The sequence below is a fragment of the Bombina bombina genome, chromosome 6 (assembly GCF_027579735.1).
Source record: "Bombina bombina isolate aBomBom1 chromosome 6, aBomBom1.pri, whole genome shotgun sequence".
Taxonomy (NCBI): Eukaryota; Metazoa; Chordata; class Amphibia; order Anura; family Bombinatoridae; genus Bombina; species Bombina bombina.
The window spans coordinates 1,077,398,686-1,077,424,591 of NC_069504.1; the positions used below are offsets into that span (position 1 = coordinate 1,077,398,686).

General features: G+C 41.5%; 1 protein-coding gene across 1 annotated transcript in view; it reads left to right on the plus strand.

Moving 5' to 3' along the window:
* Positions 1-25,906, plus strand: part of AGBL3 (AGBL carboxypeptidase 3) — a 323,892-nt gene that overhangs the window by 110,152 nt on the left and 187,834 nt on the right. The window contains exon 5 of the mRNA XM_053719686.1: positions 88-238. Coding sequence (XP_053575661.1) covers positions 88-238 — 151 coding nt within the window. The remainder of the gene's footprint in view (positions 1-87; positions 239-25,906) is intronic.

Here is a 25,906-nt window from a genome sequence, read left to right on the forward strand (position 1 = left end):
GTATTTTGTCCCCGTTCACTTGGTGTTCCATATGTTTATTTCTATTTCTTTGTGACATTGTTTTCCCTTTTTTTCTTCTCTCCACAGGCAGCAAGGAATCCTACTTCTTGTGTTCACGTGTTGGTGTGAATCGCATCCCGCTGAAAAATGTTTCTCTGCAGACCAATGAAAATTCAAGCAACACTCTGATTTTCGAGTCACGCTTTGAAAGTGGCAATCTTCAAAAAGCAGTTCAGGTGTATGTTTCTTTCTTTTGACAATCAGCAAAAAAAAATCCTTCATAAAATTACATTTACACTACCAATAACTCCTACTTTAAAGGGAGAGTCTAGTCATAAATAAACTTTCATGATTCTGATAGGTCATGCAAATTTAAACAATTTTCCAATTTACTTTAATCCTCAAATTTGCTTTGCTCTCTTTGTATTCTTTGCTGAAAGCTAAACCTAGGTAGGCTCAAACTGATTTTTAAACTGTTAAAAAATACCTCTTATCTCAGTCCATTTGACAGTTTTTCACAGTTAGATAGTGCTAGTTCATGTGTGTCATATAGATAACATTGTGCTCAGTCCCGTAGAGGTATTTAAGAGTCTGCACTGATTGGCTAAAATGCAAGTCTGTCAAAAGAACTGATATAAGAGAGCAGTCTGCATAGGCTGATATACAAGGTAATCACAGAGTTAAAAAGTGCATTAATGTAACTGTGTTGGTTATGCAAAACTTGGGAATGAGTAATAAAGGGATTATCTATTTTTTTAAACAATAAAAATTCTGGAGTAGACTGTCCCTTTAAGGAACTTTGTATGCCTATTATGCATATGAAAAAACAATATTGAAATGTGTTAAAAGGGATATAAACCCCAAACCCATGATTCAGATAGAGCAGTGGTTCCCAAAGTGTGCGACACTACCCCCTGGAGGGAGGTGGGATTACTAAGGGGAGCTCTGATAAGCATGAGAGATGGAAGGGGTTTCTGGGATTACCATAGGGGGTACTAGTAGGTAAGGAGTGGAAGAGGATGCTAGGGGGTCCTCTCAAGTTTAGCAATCATAACTAGTTGCTCTTTCGTCTAGATGTCTATAGCAAAACAAAGTTCTTGCTTTATATTTGACATTTTACCACTCCCAGCTTTTAAGACTTTTCAATTTATGATAATTTAGTTTTATCCTCAATCATACTCTTTCTGACTGTGCATTAACTGCACAGTTCCGAATTACTGTGTAGTAGCAGGAAACATAGCAAAAGGCCTGTTGTGCCTGATTGAGTAGCGTTGCGCAATCATCTGACGATGCTTTTCTATCATCAGAAATAAGTACTACATAACACATTGCTAAGTAGAAAATATTTTCCATAACGTTTATTGGTGCAATGAAAACTATGCTCCAAGCAAAGAAGTTAACTTCAGATTTCTAAACTACTAAGTAACATAAAACCAGTCACTGAGAAACTGGTATCACTTCATCAAGCCCACCCATAACGTTATAACATTTTGTATAGTGGATTAATTACTATTCGGGCCAGATTACGATTGGAGCCCAATTTAGAGCTCTCTCGCTAACTGTGCGGAAGTAAGCTTTTTGGTATGCGTTTGGGAGCGCGCATATTACAAATTGAAAGTAAAAACTATAGCTCGCGTGCTAACATGATGCACGCAAAAATCCGAAGTTAGAATATTGCGCGCACAGTAACGTATTCTCCCCTATAAGTCAAAGGGGAAAAAGTGGGGGGAAAAACACCTAACCCAACATGAAAATTTGAATATTTCACATTCCAATGTTCTTCACATAGAAGAATATGTTCTATTTATTCATAAATACATATTTTTACATATATCGGGTGGTATTTTGGTACAATATATATCTGTCTATCTCCCTCTAGTCATGGGTGCAGCCATGTTGAAATCTAGCCTTCAGGGCTGATGTGTTTTAACTCTCCTTCAGATACCTGCAGTGTAACCTAGTTTCCATAATGGCAGCACCTATAATTAAAGGGAGGTGCATAAAATGTATTTAGTGTTCCTTTAAAGTAACCTATGCTTGTCTCAAATTTGTCATCAGATAAGGGTCTCTTGTAGTTGTTTCTGTTTGGAAATTAGTTTTCTAAATCTTTTTGGGGAAGGGGCCAAGAACTCGTTTTATGAAGTAATGTTTGCATTTTAAGTACAGACACATACACTACATAAAGCTTATAGGTTAGGTTTTGGCAGTCTAGGAAATAAATTGCAATCTTTATATGTGTTTAATACTTGAGATTGTGGATAATAAAAAGTAAAATATATGTGGACTGTAATTAATTTTTCTTTGCGTCTTTTATTTTAAATCAGACGTGAAGAATCTCCTACACATCTCTCTTGTATATGTTTTATTGCTTTTGTTATTGTTTGTAGGTATTTTTACATACCACAGTGCCTCCTAGTGGCCAGAAATTAGCAACAGACAGCTTCTTAAACATTTTTTCCAATGTCTCCCACACACTTTTTTTTTTCTTGTAGTGTCTGTCTGTCATCAGATGGCCGCACGTTTCCTGGAGGATAAAGTAAACCATTACTTTAAAGCCTTTGTCCATTGTGAGCACTGAGCTTGGTGACAAACCAATCACAGGCAGCCTTCTGCTGCAGAGGGCTGTTAATTCTGCACACATGTATCCAAACTAGTCAGGTCAATTTCAGAAATCTATTACCCACATTAGCATTTTTATTCTCTCAGCGGGAGAGCTTTTTTCCCAAGTCAGTTGAGCTGCTGTCTGCTTTTAATAGAAGAAATTGCCATAAATTCACTAAGTAGCTGTGCATAATAATGGCATAAATCACCATCTCTGCTCCGGTATTTGACAGAATTCTGGTGTGTCAGTATGAGTGTGTATGTTTTATAATACTTATATTATGTTTAATGTCTGCCTGAATTGTGGTGAAACCTGCATTATATTGCGGGAGAGAGACACTGGAATTTAAAGACAGAATTTGAGTTAAGAATTTATAGACGGGAACAATGGTTTGGGGCAGTGTACTTTCTCCAACAGTATTATCTAGATGGTACAGCTGCCTCTCTGTATAAAGTTTAGTAGTTTCAGTTACTGAAAAATAGAGGGCCAGATTACAAGTGGAGCGCTTTTTTTGCGCTTCTGCTACAGCGCTAATTGCACTAGAAGTAAACTAACATCGCCAACACCTATCTACATTTATTAACCCCTAATCTGCCGCCCACAACGTCGCCGCTACTATATTAAATGTATTAACCCCTAAACCTAAGTCTAACACCCCCTAACTTAAATATAATTTAATTAAAACAAAATAAAATTACTACAATTTAAATAAATTAATCCTATTTAAAACTAAATACTTACTTGTAAAATAAACCCTAAGCTAGCTACAATATAACTAATAGTTACATTGTAGCTAGCTTAGGATTTATATTTATTTTACAGGCAACTTTGTATTTATTTTAACTAGGTACAATAGTTAAAAAACTAGCTACCTAGTTAAAATAAGTACAAATCTACCTGTAAAATAAATCCTAACCTAAATTACAATTACACCTAACACTACACTATCATTAAATTAATTACATAAACTAACTACAATTAAGTACAATTAAATTAAATAAACTAAAGTACAAAAAAACCCACTAAATTACACAAAATAAAAAAATAATTAATTTTTTTTTAAGATAATTACACCTAATCTAATCCCCATAATAAAATAAAAAAGCCCCCCAAAACAATAAAATTCCCTACCCTATACTAAATTACAAATAGCCCTTAAAAGGGGCTTTTGCGGGGCATTGCCCCAAAGTAATCAGCTCTTTTACCTGTAAAAAAAATACAATACCCTCCCCCAACATTACAACCAACAACCCACACTCCCAACCCTACTCTAAAACCCACCCGCATCGCAAACACTAAAATAACATTTGTAACCCCTAATCTGCCGAACCGGACATCGCCGCCACTATAATAAATATATTAACCCCTAAACCACTGCACTCCCGCATCGCACACACTATTTAAATATTATTAACCCCTAATCTGCCGTCCCTAACATCGCTGACACCTACCTACATTTATTAACCCCTAATCTGCCACCCCCAACATCACCGCCACTATATTAAAGTTATTAACCCCTAAATCTAAGTCTAACCCTAACTTAAATATAATTAAAATAAATCTAAATAAATATTCATTAACTGAATAATTCCTAGTTAAAACTAAATACTTACCTTTAAAATAAACCCTAAGATAGCTACAATATAACTAATAGTTACATTGTAGCTAGCTTAGGGTTTATTTTTATTTTACAGCCAAGCTTGTATTTATTTTAACTAGGTAGAATAGTTACTAAATAGTTATTAACTATTTAATAACTACCTAGCTAAAATAAATACAAAGTTACCTGTAAAATAAAACCTAACCTAAGTTACAATTACACCTAACACTACACTATAATTAAATTAATTCCCTAAATTAAATACAATTAAATAAAATGATCTAAAGTACAAAAAACCCCCACTAAATTACAGAAAATAATAAACAAATTACAAGATTTTTAAACTAATTACAGCTAATCTAATCCCCCTAACAAAATAAAAAAGCCCCCCCCAAAATAAAAAAAGCCCTACCCTACAGTAAATTACAAATAGCCCTTAAAAGGGCCTTTTGCGGGGCATTTCCCCAAAGTAATCAGCTCTTTTACCTGTAAAAAAAAATTACAAATCCCCCCCAACATTAAAACCCACCACCCCCACAACCAACCCTACTGTAAAACCCACCCAATACCCCCTTAAAAAAACCTAACACTAACCCTTTGAAGATCACCTTACCAGGAGAAGTCTTCATCCAACCGGGCCGAAGTCCTCAACAAAGCCGGGAGAAGTCTTCATCCAAGCCATGCAAAGTGATCCTCCAGACGGGGAGAAGTTTTCATCCAGACGGCGCGGAGCGGGTCTATCTTCAAGACATCCGACGCGGAGCATCCTCTTCTACCGACGGTTAAGACTGAATGAAGGTTCCTTTAAATGACGTCATCCAAAATGGCGTCCCTTCAATTGCGATTGGCTGATAGAATTCTATCAGCCAATTTAAGGTAGAAAAAATCCTATTGGCTGATGCAATCAGCCAATAGGATTGAGCTGGCATTCTATTGGCTGTTCCAATCAGCCAATAGAATGTGAGCTCAATCCTATTGGCTGATTGCATCAACCAATAGGATTTTTTCTACCTTAATTTCGATTGGCTGATAGAATTCTATCAGCCAATCGAAATTGAAGGGACGCCATCCTCAACAAAGCCGGGAGAAGTCCTCAATGACTTCTCGTTGAAAACCATCATACATATGTAATATATGTAATAGTTATTCTGGTAAATAGACTTAATGAGTAATACAGTCTGGTAGAACTATAAATATCTTTTGAAGCTGGTATATTGAAGGTGATAAAGAAAATTATAAACAGTATAAAATATACATAGAGAAACATCTTACATTATAGCCATGAGTCCAATTTAGTTGAAATTAATTTCTAGGATTCAAGGTACATTAGCAGAATTAGACTGGCTAGAGATAATTAAAGAAAACCATTAACCGTATAGAACAGATACAAATGAGCAACTTGCATTAAAGTCGTGGGTCCAATATATTAAAGTGAAGTTCCATGCCTTAGGGTATGGTGGCAGAATTAGCCTGCTTAGGAACATTGGTTCTTGACGGCGAAGAGACAGCAGCCTTTCCCTTTTTGGCAACGACAGTGTGCCAGTTTGATGTTCTTCCGCTTAGTCTTTTAATGGAGGGCTGTGTAGAGCCATTCATAGATGTTGGTTCTATAGGATCAATTTCCAAGGATGAACAGAAAGCTGGAATGTCTTCTGGGGTTCTGCATATCAATCTGGTATTATTCCTGAGGACCCAAATCTGTGCTGGAAAACCCCATCTGTAGGGAATCCTTTTGTTCCTAAGTGCTGTTGTTAGGTGCGAAAATTATTTTCTTCTCTGAAGGGTCTCGTATGATAGGGATTCTGATTTTTCTGAGGAGGTTTTCTCTGATACAGAGTCTGTTTCCTGCTTAGATTGTATGGAGGCCCAGGTAATCCAGCCCAATCAATTATGTTGTGTATTCCGTAATAGAGTGCTCTTTCCATCTTAATGAGAGTCCACTGCTTCATTCATTACTTGTGGGAATTAGGAACCTGGCCACCAGGAGGAGGCAAAGACACCCCAGCCAAAGGCTTAAATAGCTCCCCCACTCCCCTCATCCCCCAGTCATTCTTTGCCTTTCGTCACAGGAGGTTGGCAGAGAAGTGTCAGAAGATTCAGAGTAGTCTCTTATGGAGGATAGTACTCTTCACAATGGGAATGGAGTTTTAAGTAGTCCTGTCAGCCTCTCAGTGAGAGCATGGGTGAAAGTTAGAGTCCGGAGATGCAGGGAGTGTCGTCTCTGCGAAACCATCCCGACTCAGATTAACAGCTCCATAAGCAATCAGCGTTGACGAGTTTCACTGCCTACTTTCTGCTCTCAAGTCCATGTCAGGAGCGATGCTACTAACCTGTCACACTTGAAAGGCTGTGTTCTTGTTCCACGGCATAGATTCTGGTAAGATAGTTTCATTTTTTTTATATATGTATGATAACGCTAGAAGACAGGGTCACAGTGTGACTCCTTTTATCTGTATAGAATCAAGGGTTAATATCTCCTGAGGGGGATTATTGAACAAGGGGGAATAATCTTATATGTTTATTTGATTTAATGCTGCTTTTATATGTGAGATGTTATGGACTAATAGGCTGTTATAGAACATACAGGTTTCACTTTCACTTTGAGAGCCATGCAGCTTACAAGCTTGGCGCGCTTTTTCTCATAGCAGGGATGGTCCTGCATTGTGCACCATATGATTCTTCCCTCTTTCCTGACTGTCTATCAGAGACGAGTCCTAACTCTCTGTACTGTCTGGGTTATGGAAGGTGGTGAGTGCCACAGCCATTGGGATATAAAGGTGCAGTTTTTTTAATAAAATAATGTTTTATTTCTATAGTTCTCCGGTTATTGCACTAGCGCTGGAGGATTCTGTTACTTAGAGGACACGCCCTCTATTCCTAAATAGTAATTCCTGTTTTTAATGTGAGGAGGCCTTACTGCCCCCTCAATTATGTTCCATATACCTTTATATTGTGATAATAGCAAACATGTTTGATACCACTGAGCCATCCACCTCTGAGGAGTTGTCGTCCAGTGAGGTGCGTACCCTACATGCTTATCTCTCTACACATGCAGTTTCCTGTAGCATTGCTGATCCTCCATCTGGAGGGGGCCATTTTTTCACCAGACTTTACTGCGCAGCTCAGACGACAGTGTCTGCGGCCTTTAATGCTTTACCTCGCCCTGCTAAGCGCAAGCGAAAGGTTACATATTGCACTCCTTCCCAGATTACATCAGATCATTTATTTAATTTAACTTATAGGGTTATCAGAAGATGAAGTTCTTTCTGAGACTTCAGAGTAGGAACATTCTGGGTCGGAGTCTGCTGCCAAATAAACCTCTGGCTGCGGAGGAACCAGACTTTAGTTTTAGGAATTTGCGCTTTCTTCTAAAGGAAGTTTTTTGGCAAATTCATTGGTTCCAGATGTCAAATTGCCTGAGGAACCTTTAATTCCTAAATTGGATAGAGTTTGAGGACAGGGTGGTACCTTATCCTTCCCTGCTCCTGTTAGATGGCGAACATATTAAGAATGAATGGGACTGGATTGTTCCTCTCTTCTCCCTTTAACAAATCGTTCCCGGCCCTGAACTCTCAATGGGGATGGCGCTATCTTCACCCTTGGTAAACATCTTACTATCCTGTTTGAGGATAGCTCTTCGTTTTAAGAGCCCATGGATAAAGGATGGAAACTCTGTTAAGACAGTTGTTTTCAACATACAGGATATTTCTTTCAACTGGAGGAGGCGGTTGCCGTGGTTGCTGGAGAAACTACCTTCTGGTGTGACTCCTGATAGGATTGATCGGGGTGGAGAGGTCTCCTCGACATTACTCAAGAACATTTTACGGCTTTGAGGGTTGCTAATTCTTATATCTGTGATGCTATTAGGCAGATTATTCACTTAAATGCTAAGGCTTCAGCCTTTTCTGTTCAGGCCCGTTGCGCTCTGGCTGAAGTCATGGTCTGCGGATATGACTTCTAAGTCTAGACTTCTTCCATCCCCTTTAAGGGAATAATTTGTTCTGTCCAGGCCTAGACTCAATTATCTCCACGGTCACAGGGGGCAAGAGTGCCCCTTTATCTCAAGAGAATCTGATCAAGTCTAGAGACAATTTTCATTCTTTTTGTTTTGATAAAGCCCATGTCAGCAGTCCTCTGCTAAGCCTGAGAAAACCAAGAGCTCTTGGAAGCCGTCTCTGTCCTGGAATAAATCCAAGCAGAGTAAGAAGCCTGCCGAGTCTAAGTCGGCATGAATGGGTTGTCCCCGGTCCTCTTTTGGATCGTGTAGGGGGCAATCTCACTCTTTTCAGTCACTTGGTTCAGGGACGTGCAGGATCCATGGGTCCTGGAGGTCATAGCTCAGGGTCACAAGATAGGTTTCAAGTCTCAGCCACCCAAGGGCAGTTCCTCCTCTCTCCTGTCTTCCTAACTAGAAAGGAGGGAAGCCTTTTTGGGGTGCATACGGGATCTGTTCTCTTAGGAGTTATTGTCCCGGTGCCTATCACAGTGGGAGGTTTGGGATACCATTCAAACCTTTTCGTGGTTCCAAAGAAGGAGGGAACTCTCCATCTGATTTGGACTTAAAGTGCTTAAACAAATTTTTAAATGTCCCCTTGTTCAAGAGGGAGACAAAAGGTCCATTCTTCCCCTCGTTCGAGAAGGACAGTTCATGACCACGATAGATCTAAAGGATGCTCCTGTCATGTACCAATCCTCAAGGACCACTTCTAGTTCCTAGGGTTTGCGTTCCTGGATCAGCACTTCCAGTTTATTGATCTTCTGTTTGGTCTAGCTGGTATAGTGGTGAGCATAACTGCCTTCCAAGTAGTTGGCCCGGGTTTGATTCTCGGCCAACGCGGCATTCTCCAAGATGTTTTTCAGAGAGTGGACCATTCAGAATTTCTCCTCTGTCTTCTTCGATCCCATGGATGGAAGATAATTCTAGAGAGAGTACCAGGGTGGAATTCCTGGGTACTATAGTAGTCTCCATAGACATGAATTTTTTTTCTAACAGACCAGAGACATTGCAGGCTAGCTTCAACATGTCTTTCCCTCCATCTGTGGCTCGGTGTATGGAGGTGATTGGTCTCATGGTGTCCAGCAAGGACATAATTTCCTTTGCCAGGTTTCACCTCAGACTGTTGCAACTGCGCATGCTGAAGCAGTGGAACGGCGATCTGTCTCAACAGATTCTCTGGACAACAGATCAAGAGAATCGCTCTCTGGTGTTTTTGTCCGGATCATTTTTCCCAAGGGATGTCTGTCTCAAGAGCATCCTGGGTGATTGTGACTAGGGTTGCGAGTCTGTCAGGATGGGGAGCTGTTTGGGGTGCCAGGAGGGCACAGGGCCTATGGACTCAGGAGGAAGCTCCTTCCCGATCGAATTTGGATCTTCGGGCAATATACAATGTTCTGAAGTCTTGGCCTCTGCTGGGTTCATCCCAGTTAATCAAATTCCAATCAGACAATATATCCTCAGTGGCTTAGATCAACCATCAGGGGGGAACGAGAAGCTCCCTAACTATGAGGAAAGTATCTTGCATTCTAGAGTGGGTGGAGACCCACATTTGTTTGCTGTCAGCGATCCACATTCCGGGTGTGGACAATTGGGAAGCTGATTTCCTCAGCAGACAATACTTTAATACGGGGGATTGGTCTCTCCATCCCGAGTGTTTGCGGAAATTTGCAAGAGGAAGATCTTATGACGTTTCATTAACAAGTTACCCAGATATGGATCGAGGTACAGGGATCCTCAGGCGGAGCTAACCGATGCATTAGCGGGGCCTTGGAGGTTTAATCTAATTTATCTTCTACGGCCGTTACCACTACTTCCTAGTGTAGTGGCTCGAATCAAGCAGGCGTCAGTGATACTTAATGCTCCGTCTTGGTCGCGAAGGATATGGTTCGCGGACTAGTGGGGATGTTGTTATCTCCTTTGTGGAAGTTACCTTGTCGCAGGGATCTGCTGCGTCTCTTGGCTCATCTATGTCTAGATCTCTGAGGCTGACTGCGTGGAGATTAGACGCTTAGTCCTAGCCAAGAGAGGGTTTCTGAGAGTGTTATTTTTACTCTCATTCAAGCTTGTAGCTGGTTGCTCGTCGCATCTATCATAAGGTGTGGAGGACCTACTTATGCTGTTCTCCAGGATGAACTGGAGAAGGGCTTTCTGCAAGTCCCCTGAGGGGACAGATTTCGGCCCTGTCTGAGTTACTGCACAAGAGAGTCGCTGAGCTTCCTGATGTGCAGTCACTTGTTAAGGGTCTACTAGGATCAGAGCTGTGTTTAGATCTATTGCTCCTCCTTTTAAATCTTGTTCTTTAGGTTTTGCATGGGCTCCATTGGAGCCTATGCATGAAGTATACATTAAATTATTGTCTTGGAAGGTTCCTTTTCTACGGGCTATTGCTTCTGCGTGCAGAGCATCTGGGATTACTGCCTTGCAATGTGTCCCTCCTTATCTGGCTTTCCATGCTGATAAGGCTGTTCTACGAACCAAGTTAGGTTTTCTTCCTAAGGTTGTGTCAATTCACAACATCAATCAAGAGATTGTGGTTCCTTTCAACGTAGTTCTGGATGTGGTTTGTGCCTTGAAGTCCTATCTTCAGACCATCTGTGGGAGGAGAGTCCACTGATCCCGCCCCTTTGCTCCGGTGGGTGGACCTAAAATTAACATTATCTTCTGGCACCATTTATACCCTGATATATCTCCAACTGTTCCTTGTTCCCTTGGCAGAATGAATGGGGGATGAGGGGAGTGGGGGAGGTATTTAAGCCTTTGGCTGGGCTGTCTTTGCCTCCTCCTGGTGGCCAGGTTCTTAATTCCCACAAGTAATGAATGAAGCAGTGGACTCTCCTCCCACAGATGGAAATGAAATTATCAGGTAAGCATATATTATGTTTTTCTTCCCCTGGGGAGAGATTAGAGACCACTAAGCCGTCTGCCTCTGAGGATTCTGTGTCTCGTGAGGTGCGTTTCCTGAAATTTTCTGTTCCTACACAGGCAGTTGTCCCAAATACCGTTACTTTCTTCTCCAGAAGGAGGTTTATTTCCACCAGAGGTTGCTACTCGGTTTAGCATGGCCATATTTTTGGCGTTTGCTCATTTACAGCTTACTGAGGGTCAGCGAAGATCTTATCCGTCTCCTCTTAACCTGGAGGCGCCAGGTCAGATGGGTCTTACCTTTGGGGGAGCGGTTCCCTCTGAGGCTTAAGAGGTACAGCCGTCAAGGTTGGGGCCTTCAAATGCCCACCGGAGATGAGTTTTGCCTTTCGATTCAGACTGACGCACCTGCGTGTACTGCTGAGGCAGGTATTGGAGGCTTTGTGGGGACTTCAGTCTTTATTTGCCACCGGATCCTCAGTCTTCTGATTCTGATTCCAAACAGCACTAGACGAGTGGAGGGATGTGGATCCTACTCCTGATTGTCTTTTTTGTTTGTGTATCTGATCCCAGTTCTTAGCTTTTGAGGAATCAGGTCTCTGACAGGCTGGCCCTGTTAGTGTTTCCATTCCTTTTTGGCGTCCACCTGCGGGTGAGGCCAATTTTTTGTTATGCGGTTAGGATGTGTTTTATTTATTTATTTTGGAGCTCGTGGCTGTTGTAGTCTTTCCTTGTTAAGGGAAATTAATTTTTCTCTGTGATTTTGATGTTAGCGATTTTATAGTCGCTATAGATGTTACTTCCAGTGGAAGTCCAAATTTTTTTTTATTTCAAGACAATGTTTAAGCCTCAGAGCTTATTTGTCTGTTGTTTGTCTGTTTGTTTAGTCTAACCCTGCTAGGGTTTAGAACTTTCAGTTAGCCCTTGAACAGTTTGGTTGTACCTTGGTCAGCAGTTTGGTCCTGGTTGGGTACTAGTTCACTCTGTTCTTTTGAGGTTATATCAGACATTTTGTATCCTTGACAACAGGCTGGTCCTGTTTAGATACTAAGTTTGCTTACCTCTTGTTACAAGGTTGTTTTTCTTGTTTTCTACAAGTTATAGGAGGCCCTTCTATCCTAGAGTTCAGGCTGGTCCTACATTATTTCATTTTGGTGGGGCGTCCGATGTTGCTTATGCTCAATACTAAGTGTTTTTTTCCCTGCATTACTTACGTGGTTTGCTGGGATTACGTATTCTGCTATGGCAGTATGTTTGTAGTTCCTGGACAGGAGCTAGAGTCCTCGCTTCTAAGGGGGGAGGATCAGATGACTGCATGGAGATCTCCAGTACCTGGTGTAGGGGGCGATTATTCCCCCCTATTGGTACTCCTTGTGGATTGGATTGTCCGATTTTCAGATCTCTTTCGCCAGTGTTTCTATCCTCTTTTTGAGGATTGCTATGCTTTTCGCTTCCCCTTGCCTTTTTGGGGTAGGACTTTCAGTCATCTGGTTGCGGAGACTAGGTTCTTAGGGACCGTTTTTGTCTTTGCAGTCTCCCCTTTTGATCCTATATATTTGGGATCTGAGGGATTGTTATGCAGTCCCTCTTGCCTTCAACCGATTGAGTTTTAGGATGCTTGTTCATTCGTTAATTCCTTGAGCTGTAGGTTTTCTGAGGGCTGATCCAGACTGGATTTTTAGAGACTGTCATATTCAATCATGGAGTTCTGATCTCTTTTGGGTCTTTTCTTTGTCTTCCGACTTTGTGGGTGTTATCTTAGAGGCCTTTTGGGGCTGATTAGACAGCCACTGGGATACATCATGAGAGATCAGAGTACAAGACCCCATGGGGGTATGGCATGCATCAACTTTGGTGCACTTTTATTGTGGCTGTTCCGCAAGGTTTTTGGTCTGGATCCGGCACCTGGCTCTGGGGGTCTGGGGTTTTTTTTTTTTTTTGAGTTTTGAAAAAGCTTTATTGAAATAACTTCAAACATTTACAAGCAGAGAATAAAACACTCACAACATAAGTCTGTTGGCAATCATCGAAATCCCCGTGTTTCAGTTCTTACATTTGTTGTGGGTTAAACAAAATAATACAATAAGAAATGGACTAGAAAGGCCATCAAACAACAATTATCAATATTGGTTACATAGAGAATTGTCAATATGAATTTTGCAAGTGTTTAGCAGGACATAAAGAAAAAGAAGCATAGACAAACGAAGGAAAGGAAGAGGAAAGAAAAAGAAGAGAAGAGGTCAAATACACATGTTCCTGAGTGAAGTGAAATAAAGTTTGCTGAGGGATATTAAAATTACAGTATGGGCTTACCCCTATCAAGGGTGTTAGGTTATCTTGCGTCCTCCTGGTAATTAGCTGTGGGGGTCTGGATTCCCATAGGAAGAGAATCTCGCAATAGAAATCCAGTTGGTTAATGGAGAAGTAATGAAACCTCTCTAGTCGTATATTTAGCGAAAGCTGAGCAAGCCACTCGTCAGTCGTAGGAGTAATCTCCTGTTTCCATTTCCGAGGAATGACTTGCTTAGCACTATTCAATGCAATGTGTAGAAGCCTAGTGTGGGCCTTAGATTGCATTTTGGGAATATCATGGAAGAGTAAAACTACTGGATCTAGAGGAATGTCGCGTCCTAGGAGTTTGCTAATTTCCTTAGTTATGGAGCACCAAAACGGCTGAATACTAGGACATGACCACCAAATATGGTACATGGAATCCTCTTGGTTGCACTTCCTCCAGCATCTGTTAGATGTCAGGGGAAAGATGTATTGTAGGTGTTGCGGGGTCAAATACCATCTCATTAAGAGTTTATAATTGACTTCCAGCAGGGAGGCCGAGTGAGAAGATTTGGCTATGTTGTGGAAAATTTTATTCCATTCCTCTACTGATACTTGCCCCGCAAGGTCCTTTTGCCATTATTGTGTGTAAGAAGGAAGGTGGTCTGTTGGAGGTGAGTTCAGAATAGCATACAAAAGAGATATAGTATGGGCTGGTTGGTGAGGTGCACTACAGAGTTGTTCAAATCTAGTGTGAGTACGCACCAGATCCTGTTTGTTTTTATGAGTGTTGATAAAATGTGTCAGCTGATTATATCTTAGCCAGGTAGCGAAGAAGTCGTTCTCCAAGTTTTGCATTTGTGTCATTGGGATTATTTTTGTTGCCTCCGTCAACAGATAGACCGGGAGAAGTCCATGGATGTCTAGTTTTAAATTGTTTGGTGGAGAATTCCCCACCAAGAAGTCAGGATTGGAGAGTGATGGTGTGAGAGGGGATGGGATACTAGAGAACAAGGTGTTTTTCTGTATCTGTCTAGACCATACCTGAAAAGTTTATTTTATAATGGGATAGTTTTGGATTGTAGAAGGTCAGTGTTCAGGGGGAAGCCAACAATAGCTCCCTAGTTGGGGTATCCCCGTTAAGTCGTGTTCCAGGGAGACCCAGGCTTTAGATGAAGTTGCCGACTGGTAACACCAATCAACAATCCTCTGAAGGATAGTGGCATCTTTGTAATTCTGGAGATTTGGTACACCTAGCCCTCCCCTAGTTGGATGCAGATATAGTGTTGTTTTAGATATCCTTGGTGGTCTTTTACACCATATGTAAGAGTTAGTGATGGACTGTAGTGTAGGGAGGAAGTGATTAGGAAGTGGGATAGGGACTGTTTGGAAGATATATAAAAGTTTAGCTAACAAATTCATTTTTACCACATTAATCCTTCCTATCCAAGTAATTGATTTAGGGAGCCAAGATGCAATAAATGAGTTCAATTTGTGTTTAAATCTTTCATCGTTATATTTGAACAGGTCATGTAGATTAGGTGATAAATGTATGCCTAAGTACTTTAAAGTTTTGGTTTGAATCTGATATGGATAATCAACTTCCAATCGTTTACATTCTGCCGGAGACATTTCCATTGGAAGTAATTCTGATTTGGAAGAGTTTATTGCGTAGTTTGAGGCTCTCCCATATTGGGCCAAAATTAGGCGAGCTGCAGGGAGGGATTTAGTCGGGTTGGTAAGGGAAAGCAGTAAGTCGTCTGCAAACAATGTAGCTTTGTATTGTGTCTGGTTAATCTGCAGACCACTCACCTCCGAGCTGCCCCTAAGCTTGATTGCCAAAATTTCCATAGAGAGTACAAATAATAAGGGGGAAAGAGGGCACCCCTGTCTCGTCCCATTCTTAATATGAAATGAGCCGGACAGGATACAATTCACTTTAACTTTGGCTGTTGGGCCCACATAAAGTGCAAGGATGTTGGAGATAAATTCCTCTGGGATACCGAATTTCTGGAGGGTGAGTTTTAAAAAGGTCTAATCCAACCTGTCAAAGGCCTTTTCAGCATCTGTTGACAGGAGGATTGAAGGGGTTTTATGTAAAGAAACAAATTGCATAAATTGCAGCACACACGTGGTGTTGTCCCTGGCCTCTCGACCAGGTACAAAGCCTGCCTGATCCACATGAATCAGCAAAGGGAGGACTGCATTGAGTATATTTGCCAAAACTTTGGCGTAAATTTGTCAATCAACATTCAGGAGGGAGATAGGTCGGAAGTGAGCTGGCTGGTCTGGGGATTTTCCTGGTTTGGGCAGTACTGTTATAAAAGCCTCCAACATGTTTGAGGACATCGGCTCATTTTGGTCTATAGACTGGAACAGGGTAAGGAGGTGGGGAATTAAAATGTGTTTGAAGGTTTTGAAATATAAGCCTGTATACCCACCTGGTCCTGGGCTTTTCCCTGGCTTCAGAGTTTTTATTGCTTTTTCTATTTCTAAGGCATATATTGTTTTTTGGAGGAATTCTACCATATCTGTTTTTTAAGACTGGGGTTGAAAGCTGTTGTAGATATGAGGAGCATACGTGTTCATGTTCCAACATTTTCCTGATGGGAAATAAATCATAGAGCTTTGCATAATATAGTCTAAACAATTCTGCTATAGAGGTTGAATCCTCTATCTTTTGATTTGCGTCATTTAGTAAATGGTGTACATAAGAAGAGTTTTGTTTTTGTCTGAATGCCCTCACTAACATTCTACCTGGTTTATTTTCTTCTGTAAAAATTTTTTGTTTAAGATAAAATGCTTGTTCTTGTGATTTAATATGTAGCATGTTGTTTATCTCAGTTCTGAGTTTTAATAGTTTCCTCAGAGTCTCTTTGTTTGAGGGATCAAGCTTGTGTTCATGCTCCACTTCTAAGAGAGCAGCTATATTGTTTATGGGGGTCTGGTTTTTTTAACCTAGTCCTGGTCTTCGACTTGGCCTTTTGGTTACTCTGTCTTCAAGATTTTAATAGTCTTGGATCTGTCCGGCGTTCAGTAGCAGGCTTGTTTTTCCCGGTCCTGGGGAAATCTCCTTGTTCCTACTGGGGCGGTTCTTTTTCTCTCTTCTGGAGAAAATAGAGGATGTTTTTCCTGGGAATTTCTTTACTGGAATATTCCTGTGTTTCTTCGTTTTCCTTCTATTTGGAAGGATCTGGTCTACTGCGCCTATCCAGTTGGCTCCTCCTTAAGTAGTTTTCCTCATCTGACTCTAGGAGTTCAGTAGGTTGAGGGTTTCTCTTGTCTACAGTGTACCCTCCCTTCGGGTTTCTGAGGGTAATAAGGATAGGTATCCTGGATCCCGAGTCTCTCTGGGTGTCGGTGCCTCCTTCCTGCTTCTTTTCCTTAGGAACTCGTGGTTGGAGATTCATTATCTGATCTCTGGGTCTTGGCAATGCTGGGATTTTTAAATCTCTTTTGTCCTTGAGACATTGACAGTCTCTTCTGTGATAGGACTGTTCAATCGGAATAGGGGTCAGGAATTCTAACTGCTCTGTTTGGGCATCAACCACGTATCTTGTCTTCCAAAGGATCCTTACTTAGGTTGGGAGGCCTTGCAGTTGGTTCGGGAACCTTCCCTTAGCGGGTAGTTGGTTCTACCTTATTGGTCAGGGTGTTGTCCTCCCTTACCCTGTTTTCTAGCAGGGGGGGAGTTGGTCTGCCTTTCTGAGTTTTTTCTCTTGTTCCTTTCCATGAAGGTCCTGGTGCAAGTTTGCTAGTTACTCGGTTGGCTAGTTACTATGGTTTGACATTTTGTCTAACTGCCTAGCCGATGGAAGCCTGCGGCTTTCGTTTGTGGTGTAAACGGATGTTACTATTCCATTCCTGTTCTGCTCCTGAGGTTTTTTTCTGACCTACGGGTGTTCAGTTTCTCTGTGCTAGTTAGCTGTTTATGTTAAGGTAGTATTGTTCTACCTTTTTGTCCTTCCGGGACTTCGGTTCCAGTTAAGGCTTTACTTTGGTTTCGTTTGGATCCATGTAGGAGTTGATCTGGAATTTTTCCTTTCTTTGCTCTCCTTCGTCAGGAACATATTTTCTATGCGACTTTGTCCTTTTGCAGCCTGGTAGCCGCTCCTTTTCGAGTTCTGCTAGGAGCTTCTCTCTGTTTTGTCCTTGAATCTTCGGGGATTGTTTCTGGAGGTTCTTTCGGACCTTCTTATCTGATTCTTCCCTTCTTTTAGTTAGGGAGAATGTGGTGTGGGAGTTTATTTGTTGTTTCCCTTGCTATTATTCATGGAGAGGTTTCTTTGTGTGTTTCTAGAGAGTGGGACTTTGTCTCCTCAGAGGCTTTTGTGCTCAGTGGAGTCCAGAATTTAGAGTGAACTTTAAATGGGATCCTTATGGTTCTAATTGATGGGAAATACCTTGTCCTCTTTCCTTATTTTTGTTCTTCCTGCTTCTGTCAAAGTAGTTTTTTATCGGGATTCTGGGTTGTGTCATGCTGTGGTGCCATCAGAGTGGGACGCCTTTTTGTTCCCGCCCATTTGCATTCAGTGTCCTCTATAAGCTTGGGTATTGATTTCCCAAAAGTAATGAATGCAGCTGTGGACTCTCTCCGTTTTAAGAAGAAAAACTTAAATGATGCTTACCGATTAATTTTATTTTCTTCTGTACGGGGAGACTCCACAGCTCCCCGCCCGTTTTTCTCTGTGGGCGGCCTTAAATTATTTTTTCTCCGTTCTTCTGGGACCTTTTTTCACCCTGATATTTCTCCTACTGTTCCTTGTTACCTTGACAGAATGACTGGGGGATGTGGGAAGTGGGGGAGGAATTTAAGCCCTTGGCTGGGGTGTCTTTGCCTCCTCTTGTTGGCCAGTTTCTGTATTTCCCAAAAGTAATGAATGCAGCTGTGGACTCTCCCCGTACAGAAGAAAAGAAAATTATCGGTAAGCTTAATTTAAGTTTTTACCTATAATGCCCTCTATTTTGAGGGCATTTGATACACATTTAGAAAATTAATCTCTGGTTAATTTTCTGAGCGCAAATTGCTTACACAAGCTCACGGTAGCAATAACCAGCCACTTGTATTGTGCGCCCCCAAACAGGCGATAATTTTGTAATATAGCCCCTAATGTGTTTGCTTCTTAACAAGTGCATGGAAAATGTTTCTGACTGCACTCCCTTAAAGGGACAGTGTAGTCAAAATTAAACTTTCATGATTCAGATAGTAAATGCAATTTTAAACAACTTTCTAATTTAACTTTTATCATCAACTTTGCTTTGTATTCTTTGTTGAAATCTAAACCTAGGTAGGCTCATACACTTATTTCTAAGCCCTTGGAGGCCACCTCTTATCTCAACGCATTTTGACAGTTTTTCACAGCTAGGTAGTGCTAGTTCATGTGTGCCATATAGATAACATTGTGTTTACTCCCGTGGATTTTTTTATGAGTCAGCACTGATTGGCTAAAATGCAAGTCTGTCAAAAGAACTGAAATAAGGGGTTAGTCTGCAAAGGCTTAGAAACAAGGTAATCACAGAGATAAAAAGTATATTAAGGGATACTGAACCCAATTTTTTTTCTTTCATGATTCAGATAGAGCATGCAATTTTAAACAACTTTCTATTTTACTCCTATTATCAATTTTTCTTTGTTCTCTTGCTATATTTATTTGAAAAAGAAGGCATCTAAGCTATTTTTTGGTTTAGTACCTGGACAACACTTGTTTACTGGTCGGTTAAATTAATCCACCAATCAGCAAGAACAACCCAGGTTGTTCGCCAAAAATGGGCCGGCATCTAAACTTACATTCTTGCTTTTCAAATAAAGATACCAAGAGAATGAAGAAAATGTGATAATCGGAGTAAATTAGAAAGTTGCTTAAAATTGCATGCTCTGTCTGAATCACGAAAGAAAAAATTTGGGTTCAGTGTCCCTTTAACCCCTTAATGACCGGACCATTTTTCAATTTTCTTACCCTTAATGACAATGACAATTTCCCTCTTACTCATTTACTGTACCCACACATATTATATACAGTTTTTCTCGCCATTAAATGGACTTTCTAAAGATACCATTATTTTCATCATGTCTTATAATTTACTAAAAAAAAAATAATAAAATATGAGGAAAAAATTGAAAAAAACACACTTTTTCTAACTTTGACCCCCAAAATATGTTACACATCTACAAATCACCAAAAAACACCCATGCTAAATAGTTTCTAAATTTTGTCCTGAGTTTAGAAATACCCAATGTTTACATGTTCTTTGCTTTTTTTGCAATTTATGGGGCAATAAATACAAGTAGCACTTCGCTATTTCCAAACCACTTCTTTTCAAAATTAGCGCTAGTTACATTGGAACCCTGATATCTGTCAGGAATACCTGAATATCCCTTGACATATATATATATTTTTTTAGAAGACAACCCAAAGTATTGATCTAGGCCCATTTTGGTATATTTCATGCCACCATTTCACCGCCAAATGCGATAAAAAAAAAAAAAGTTCACTTTTTCACAAAATTTGTCACAAACTTTAGGTTTCCCACTGAAATTATTTACAAACAGCTTCTGCAATTATGGCACAAATGGTTGTAAATGCTTCTCTGGGATCCCCTTTTTTCAGAAATAGCAGACTTATATGGCTTTTGTGTTGCTTTTTGGTAATTAGAAGGCCGCTAAATGCCGCAGCGCACCACATGTGTTTTATGCCCAGGAGTGAAGGGGTTAATTAGGGAGCTTGTAGGGTTAATTTTAGCTTTTGTGTAGTGTAGTAGACAACCCCAAGTATTGATCTAGGCCCATTTTGGTATATTTTATGCCACCATTTCACCGCCAAATGCGAGCAAATAATAAAAAAAAAAAAAACATTTTTCACAATTTTAGGTTTCTCACTGAAATTATTTACAAACAGCTTGTGCAATTATGGCAGAAATTGTTGTAAAAGCTTCTCTGGGATCCCCTTTGTTCAGAAATAGCAGACTTATATGGCTTTGGCGTTGCTTTTTGGTAATTGGAAGGCCGCTAAATGCTGCTGCGCACCACACGTTAACTATGCCCAGCAGTGAAGGGGTTAAATTAGGTAGCTTGTAGGGAGCTTGCAGGGTTAATTTTAGAGATCAGCCTCCCACCTGACACATCCCACCCCCTGATCCCTCCCAAACAGCTCTCTTCCCTCCCCCACCCCACAATTGTTCCCGCCATCTTAAGTACTGGCAGAAAGTCTGCCAGTACTAAATAAAAGAGTTTTTTTTTTTTTTTTTTTTTTAAATAAAAATAATAAAGTATTTTCTCCAACATAGGTGTGTCCGGTCCACGGCGTCATCCTTACTTGTGGGATATTCTCTTCCCCAACAGGAAATGGCAAAGAGCCCAGCAAAGCTGGTCACATGATCCCTCCTAGGCTCCGCCTACCCCAGTCATTCTCTTTGCCGTTGTACAGGCAACATCTCCACGGAGATGGCTTAGAGTTTTTTAGTGTTTAACTGTAGTTTTTATTATTCAATCAAGAGTTTGTTATTTTAAAATAGTGCTGGTATGTACTATTTACTCTGAAACAGAAAAGAGATGAAGATTTCTGTTTGTATGAGGAAAATGATTTTAGCAACCGTTACTAAAATCCATGGCTGTTCCACACAGGACTGTTGAGAGGAATTAACTTCAGTTGGGGGAACAGTGAGCAGTCTCTTGCTGCTTGAGGTATGACACATTCTAACAAGACGATGTAATGCTGGAAGCTGTCATTTTCCCTATGGGATCCGGTAAGCCATGTTTATTAAGATAGTAAATAAGGGCTTCATAAGGGCTTATTAAGACTGTAGACTTTTTCTGGGCTAAATCGATTCATATATTACACATATTTAGCCTTGAGGAATCATTTAATCTGGGTATTTTGATAAGATTATATCGGCAGGCACTGTTTTAGACACCTTATTCTTTAGGGGCTTTCCCAAATCATAGGCAGAGCCTCATTTTCGCGCCGGTGTTGCGCACTTGTTTTTGAGAGGCATGACATGCAGTCGCATGTGTGAGGAGCTCTGATACATAGAAAAGACTTTCTGTAGGCGTCATTTGGTATCGTATTCCCCTTTGGGCTTGGTTGGGTCTCAGCAAAGCAGATACCAGGGACTGTAAAGGGGTTAAAGTTAAAAACGGCTCCGGTTCCGTTATTTTAAGGGTTAAAGCTTCCAAATTTGGTGTGCAATACTTTTAAGGCTTTAAGACACTGTGGTGAAATTTTGGTGAATTTTGAACAATTCCTTCATATTTTTTCGCAATTGCAGTAATAAAGTGTGTTCAGTTTAAAATTTAAAGTGACAGTAACGGTTTTATTTTAAAACGTTTTTTGTACTTTGTTATCAAGTTTATGCCTGTTTAACATGTCTGAACTACCAGATAGACTGTGTTCTGAATGTGGGGAAGCCAGAGTTCCCTCTCATTTAAATAAATGTGATTTATGTGACAATGACAATGATGCCCAAGATGATTCCTCAAGTGAGGGGAGTAAGCATGGTACTGCATCATTCCCTCCTTCGTCTACACGAGTCTTGCCCACTCAGGAGGCCCCTAGTACATCTAGCGCGCCAATACTCCTTACTATGCAACAATTAACGGCTGTAATGGATAATTCTATCAAAAACATTTTAGCCAAAATGCCCACTTATCAGCGTAAGCGCGACTGCTCTGTTTTAGATACTGAAGAGCATGACGACGCTGATGATAATGGTTCTGAAAGGCCCCTACACCAGTCTGATGGGGCCAGGGAGGTTTTGTCTGAGGGAGAAATTTCAGATTCAGGGAAAATTTCTCAACAAGCTGAACCTGATGTGATTACATTTAAATTTAAGTTGGAACATCTCCGCGCTCTGCTTAAGGAGGTATTATCCACTCTGGATGATTGTGACAATTTGGTCATCCCAGAGAAACTATGTAAAATGGACAAGTTCCTAGAGGTCCCGGGGCTCCCAGAAACTTTTCCTATACCCAAGCGGGTGGCGGACATTGTAAATAAAGAATGGGAAAGGCCCGGTATACCTTTCGTCCCTCCCCCCATATTTAAAAAATTGTTTCCTATGGTCGACCCCAGAAAGGACTTATGGCAGACAGTCCCCAAGGTCGAGGGAGCGGTTTCCACTTTAAACAAACGCACCACTATACCCATAGAAGATAGTTGTGCTTTCAAGGATCCTATGGATAAAAAATTAGAAGGTTTACTTAAAAAAATGTTTGTTCAGCAGGGTTACCTTCTACAACCAATTTCATGCATTGTCCCTGTCGCTACAGCCGCGTGTTTCTGGTTCGATGAGCTGGTAAAGGCGGTCGATAGTGATTCTCCTCCTTATGAGGAGATTATGGACAGAATCAGTACTCTCAAATTGGCTAATTCTTTCACCCTAGACGCCACTTTGCAATTGGCTAGGTTAGCGGCTAAGAATTCTGGGTTTGCTATTGTGGCGCGCAGAGCGCTTTGGTTGAAATCTTGGTCAGCTGATGCGTCTTCCAAGAACAAACTACTTAACATTCCTTTCAAGGGGAAAACGCTGTTTGGCCCTGACTTGAAAGAGATTATCTCTGATATCACTGGGGGTAAGGGCCACGCCCTTCCTCAGGATCGGCCTTTCAAGGCCAAAAATAAACCTAATTTTCGTCCCTTTCGTAGAAACGGACCAGCCCAAAGTGCTACGTCCTCTAAGCAAGAGGGTAATACTTCTCAAGCCAAGCAAGCTTGGAGACCAATGCAAGGCTGGAACAAGGGAAAGCAGGCCAAGAAACCTGCCACTGCTACCAAGACAGCATGAAATGTTGGCCCCCGATCCGGGTCCGGATCTGGTGGGGGGCAGACTCTCTCTCTTCGCTCAGGCTTGGGCAAGAGATGTTCTGGATCCTTGGGCACTAGAAATAGTCTCCCAAGGTTATCTTCTGGAATTCAAGGGGCTTCCCCCAAGGGGGAGGTTCCACAGGTCTCAGTTGTCTTCAGACCACATAAAAAGACAGGCATTCTTACATTGTGTAGAAGACCTGTTAAAAATGGGAGTGATTCATCCTGTTCCATTAGGAGAACAAGGGATGGGGTTCTACTCAAATCTGTTCATAGTTCCCAAAAAAGAGGGAACGTTCAGACCAATCTTAGATCTCAAGATCTTAAACAAGTTTCTCAAGGTTCCATCGTTCAAAATGGAAACCATTCGAACAATTCTTCCTTCCATCCAGGAAGGTCAATTCATGACCACGGTGGATTTAAAGGATGCGTATCTACATATTCCTATCCACAAGGAACATCATCGGTTCCTAAGGTTCGCATTCCTGGACAAGCATTACCAGTTCGTGGCGCTTCCTTTCGGATTAGCCACTGCTCCACGGATTTTCACAAAGGTACTAGGGTCCCTTCTAGCGGTGCTAAGACCAAGGGGCATTGCTGTAGTACCTTACTTGGACGACATTCTGATTCAAGCGTCGTCCCTTCCTCAAGCAAAGGCTCACACGGACATCGTCCTGGCCTTTCTCAGATCTCACGGATGGAAAGTGACCGTGGAAAAGAGTTCTCTATCTCCGTCAACAAGGGTTCCCTTCCTGGGAACAATAATAGACTCCTTAGAAATGAGGATTTTTCTGACAGAGGCCAGAAAAACAAAACTTCTAGACTCTTGTCGGATACTTCATTCCGTTCCTCTTCCTTCCATAGCGCAGTGCATGGAAGTGATAGGTTTGATGGTAGCGGCAATGGACATAGTTCCTTTTGCGCGCATTCATCTAAGACCATTACAACTGTGCATGCTCAGTCAGTGGAATGGGGACTATACAGACTTGTCTCCGAAGATACAAGTAAATCAGAGGACCAGAGGCTCACTCCGTTGGTGGCTGTCCCTGGACAACCTGTCACAAGGGATGACCTTCCGCAGACCAGAGTGGGTCATTGTCACGACCGACGCCAGTCTGATGGGCTGGGGCGCGGTCTGGGGATCCCTGAAAGCTCAGGGTCTTTGGTCTCGGGAAGAATCTCTTCTACCGATAAATATTCTGGAACTGAGAGCGATATTCAATGCTCTCAAGGCTTGGCCTCAGCTAGCGAGGGCCAGGTTCATACGGTTTCAATCAGACAACATGACGACTGTTGCGTACATCAACCATCAGGGGGGAACAAGGAGTTCCCTGGCGATGGAAGAAGTGACCAAAATCATTCAATGGGCGGAGACTCACTCCTGCCACCTGTCTGCAATCCACATCCCAGGAGTGGAAAATTGGGAAGCGGATTTTCTGAGTCGTCAGACATTACATCCGGGGGAGTGGGAACTCCATCCGGAAATCTTTGCCCAAATCACTCAACTGTGGGGCATCCCAGACATGGATCTGATGGCCTCTCGTCAGAACTTCAAAGTTCCTTGCTACGGGTCCAGATCCAGGGATCCCAAGGCGACTCTAGTAGATGCACTAGTAGCACCTTGGACCTTCAAACTAGCTTATGTATTCCCGCCGTTTCCTCTCATCCCCAGGCTGGTAGCCAGGATCAATCAGGAGAGGGCGTCGGTGATCTTGATAGCTCCTGCGTGGCCACGCAGGACTTGGTATGCAGATCTGGTGAATATGTCATCGGCTCCACCATGGAAGCTACCTTTGAGACGAGACCTTCTTGTTCAAGGTCCGTTCGAACATCCGAATCTGGTCTCACTCCAGCTGACTGCTTGGAGATTGAACGCTTGATTTTATCGAAGCGAGGGTTCTCAGATTCTGTTATTGATACTCTTGTTCAGGCCAGAAAGCCTGTAACTAGAAAAATTTACCACAAAATTTGGAAAAAATATATCTGTTGGTGTGAATCTAAAGGATTCCCTTGGGACAAGGTTAAGATTCCTAAGATTCTATCCTTCCTTCAAGAAGGATTGGAAAAAGGATTATCTGCAAGTTCCTTGAAGGGACAGATTTCTGCCTTGTCTGTGTTACTTCACAAAAAGCTGGCAGCTGTGCCAGATGTTCAAGCCTTTGTTCAGGCTCTGGTTAGAATCAAGCCTGTTTACAAACCGTTGACTCCTCCTTGGAGTCTCAACTTAGTTCTTTCAGTTCTTCAGGGGGTTCCGTTTGAACCCTTGCATTCCGTTGATATTAAGTTATTATCTTGGAAAGTTTTGTTTTTGGTGGCAATTTCTTCTGCTAGAAGAGTTTCAGAATTATCTGCTCTGCAGTGTTCTCCTCCTTATCTGGTGTTCCATGCAGATAAGGTGGTTTTACGTACTAAACCTGTTTTTCTTCCAAAAGTTGTTTCTAACAAGAACATTAACCAGGAGATTATCGTACCTTCTCTGTGTCCGAAACCAGTTTCAAAGAAGGAACGTTTGTTGCACAATTTGGATGTTGTTCGCGCTCTAAAATTCTATTTAGATGCTACAAAGGATTTTAGACAAACATCTTCCTTGTTTGTTGTTTATTCAGGTAAAAGGAGAGGTCAAAAAGCAACTTCTACCTCTCTCTCTTTTTGGATTAAAAGCATCATCAGATTGGCTTACGAGACTGCCGGACGGCAGCCTCCCGAAAGAATCACAGCTCATTCCACTAGGGCTGTGGCTTCCACATGGGCCTTCAAGAACGAGGCTTCTG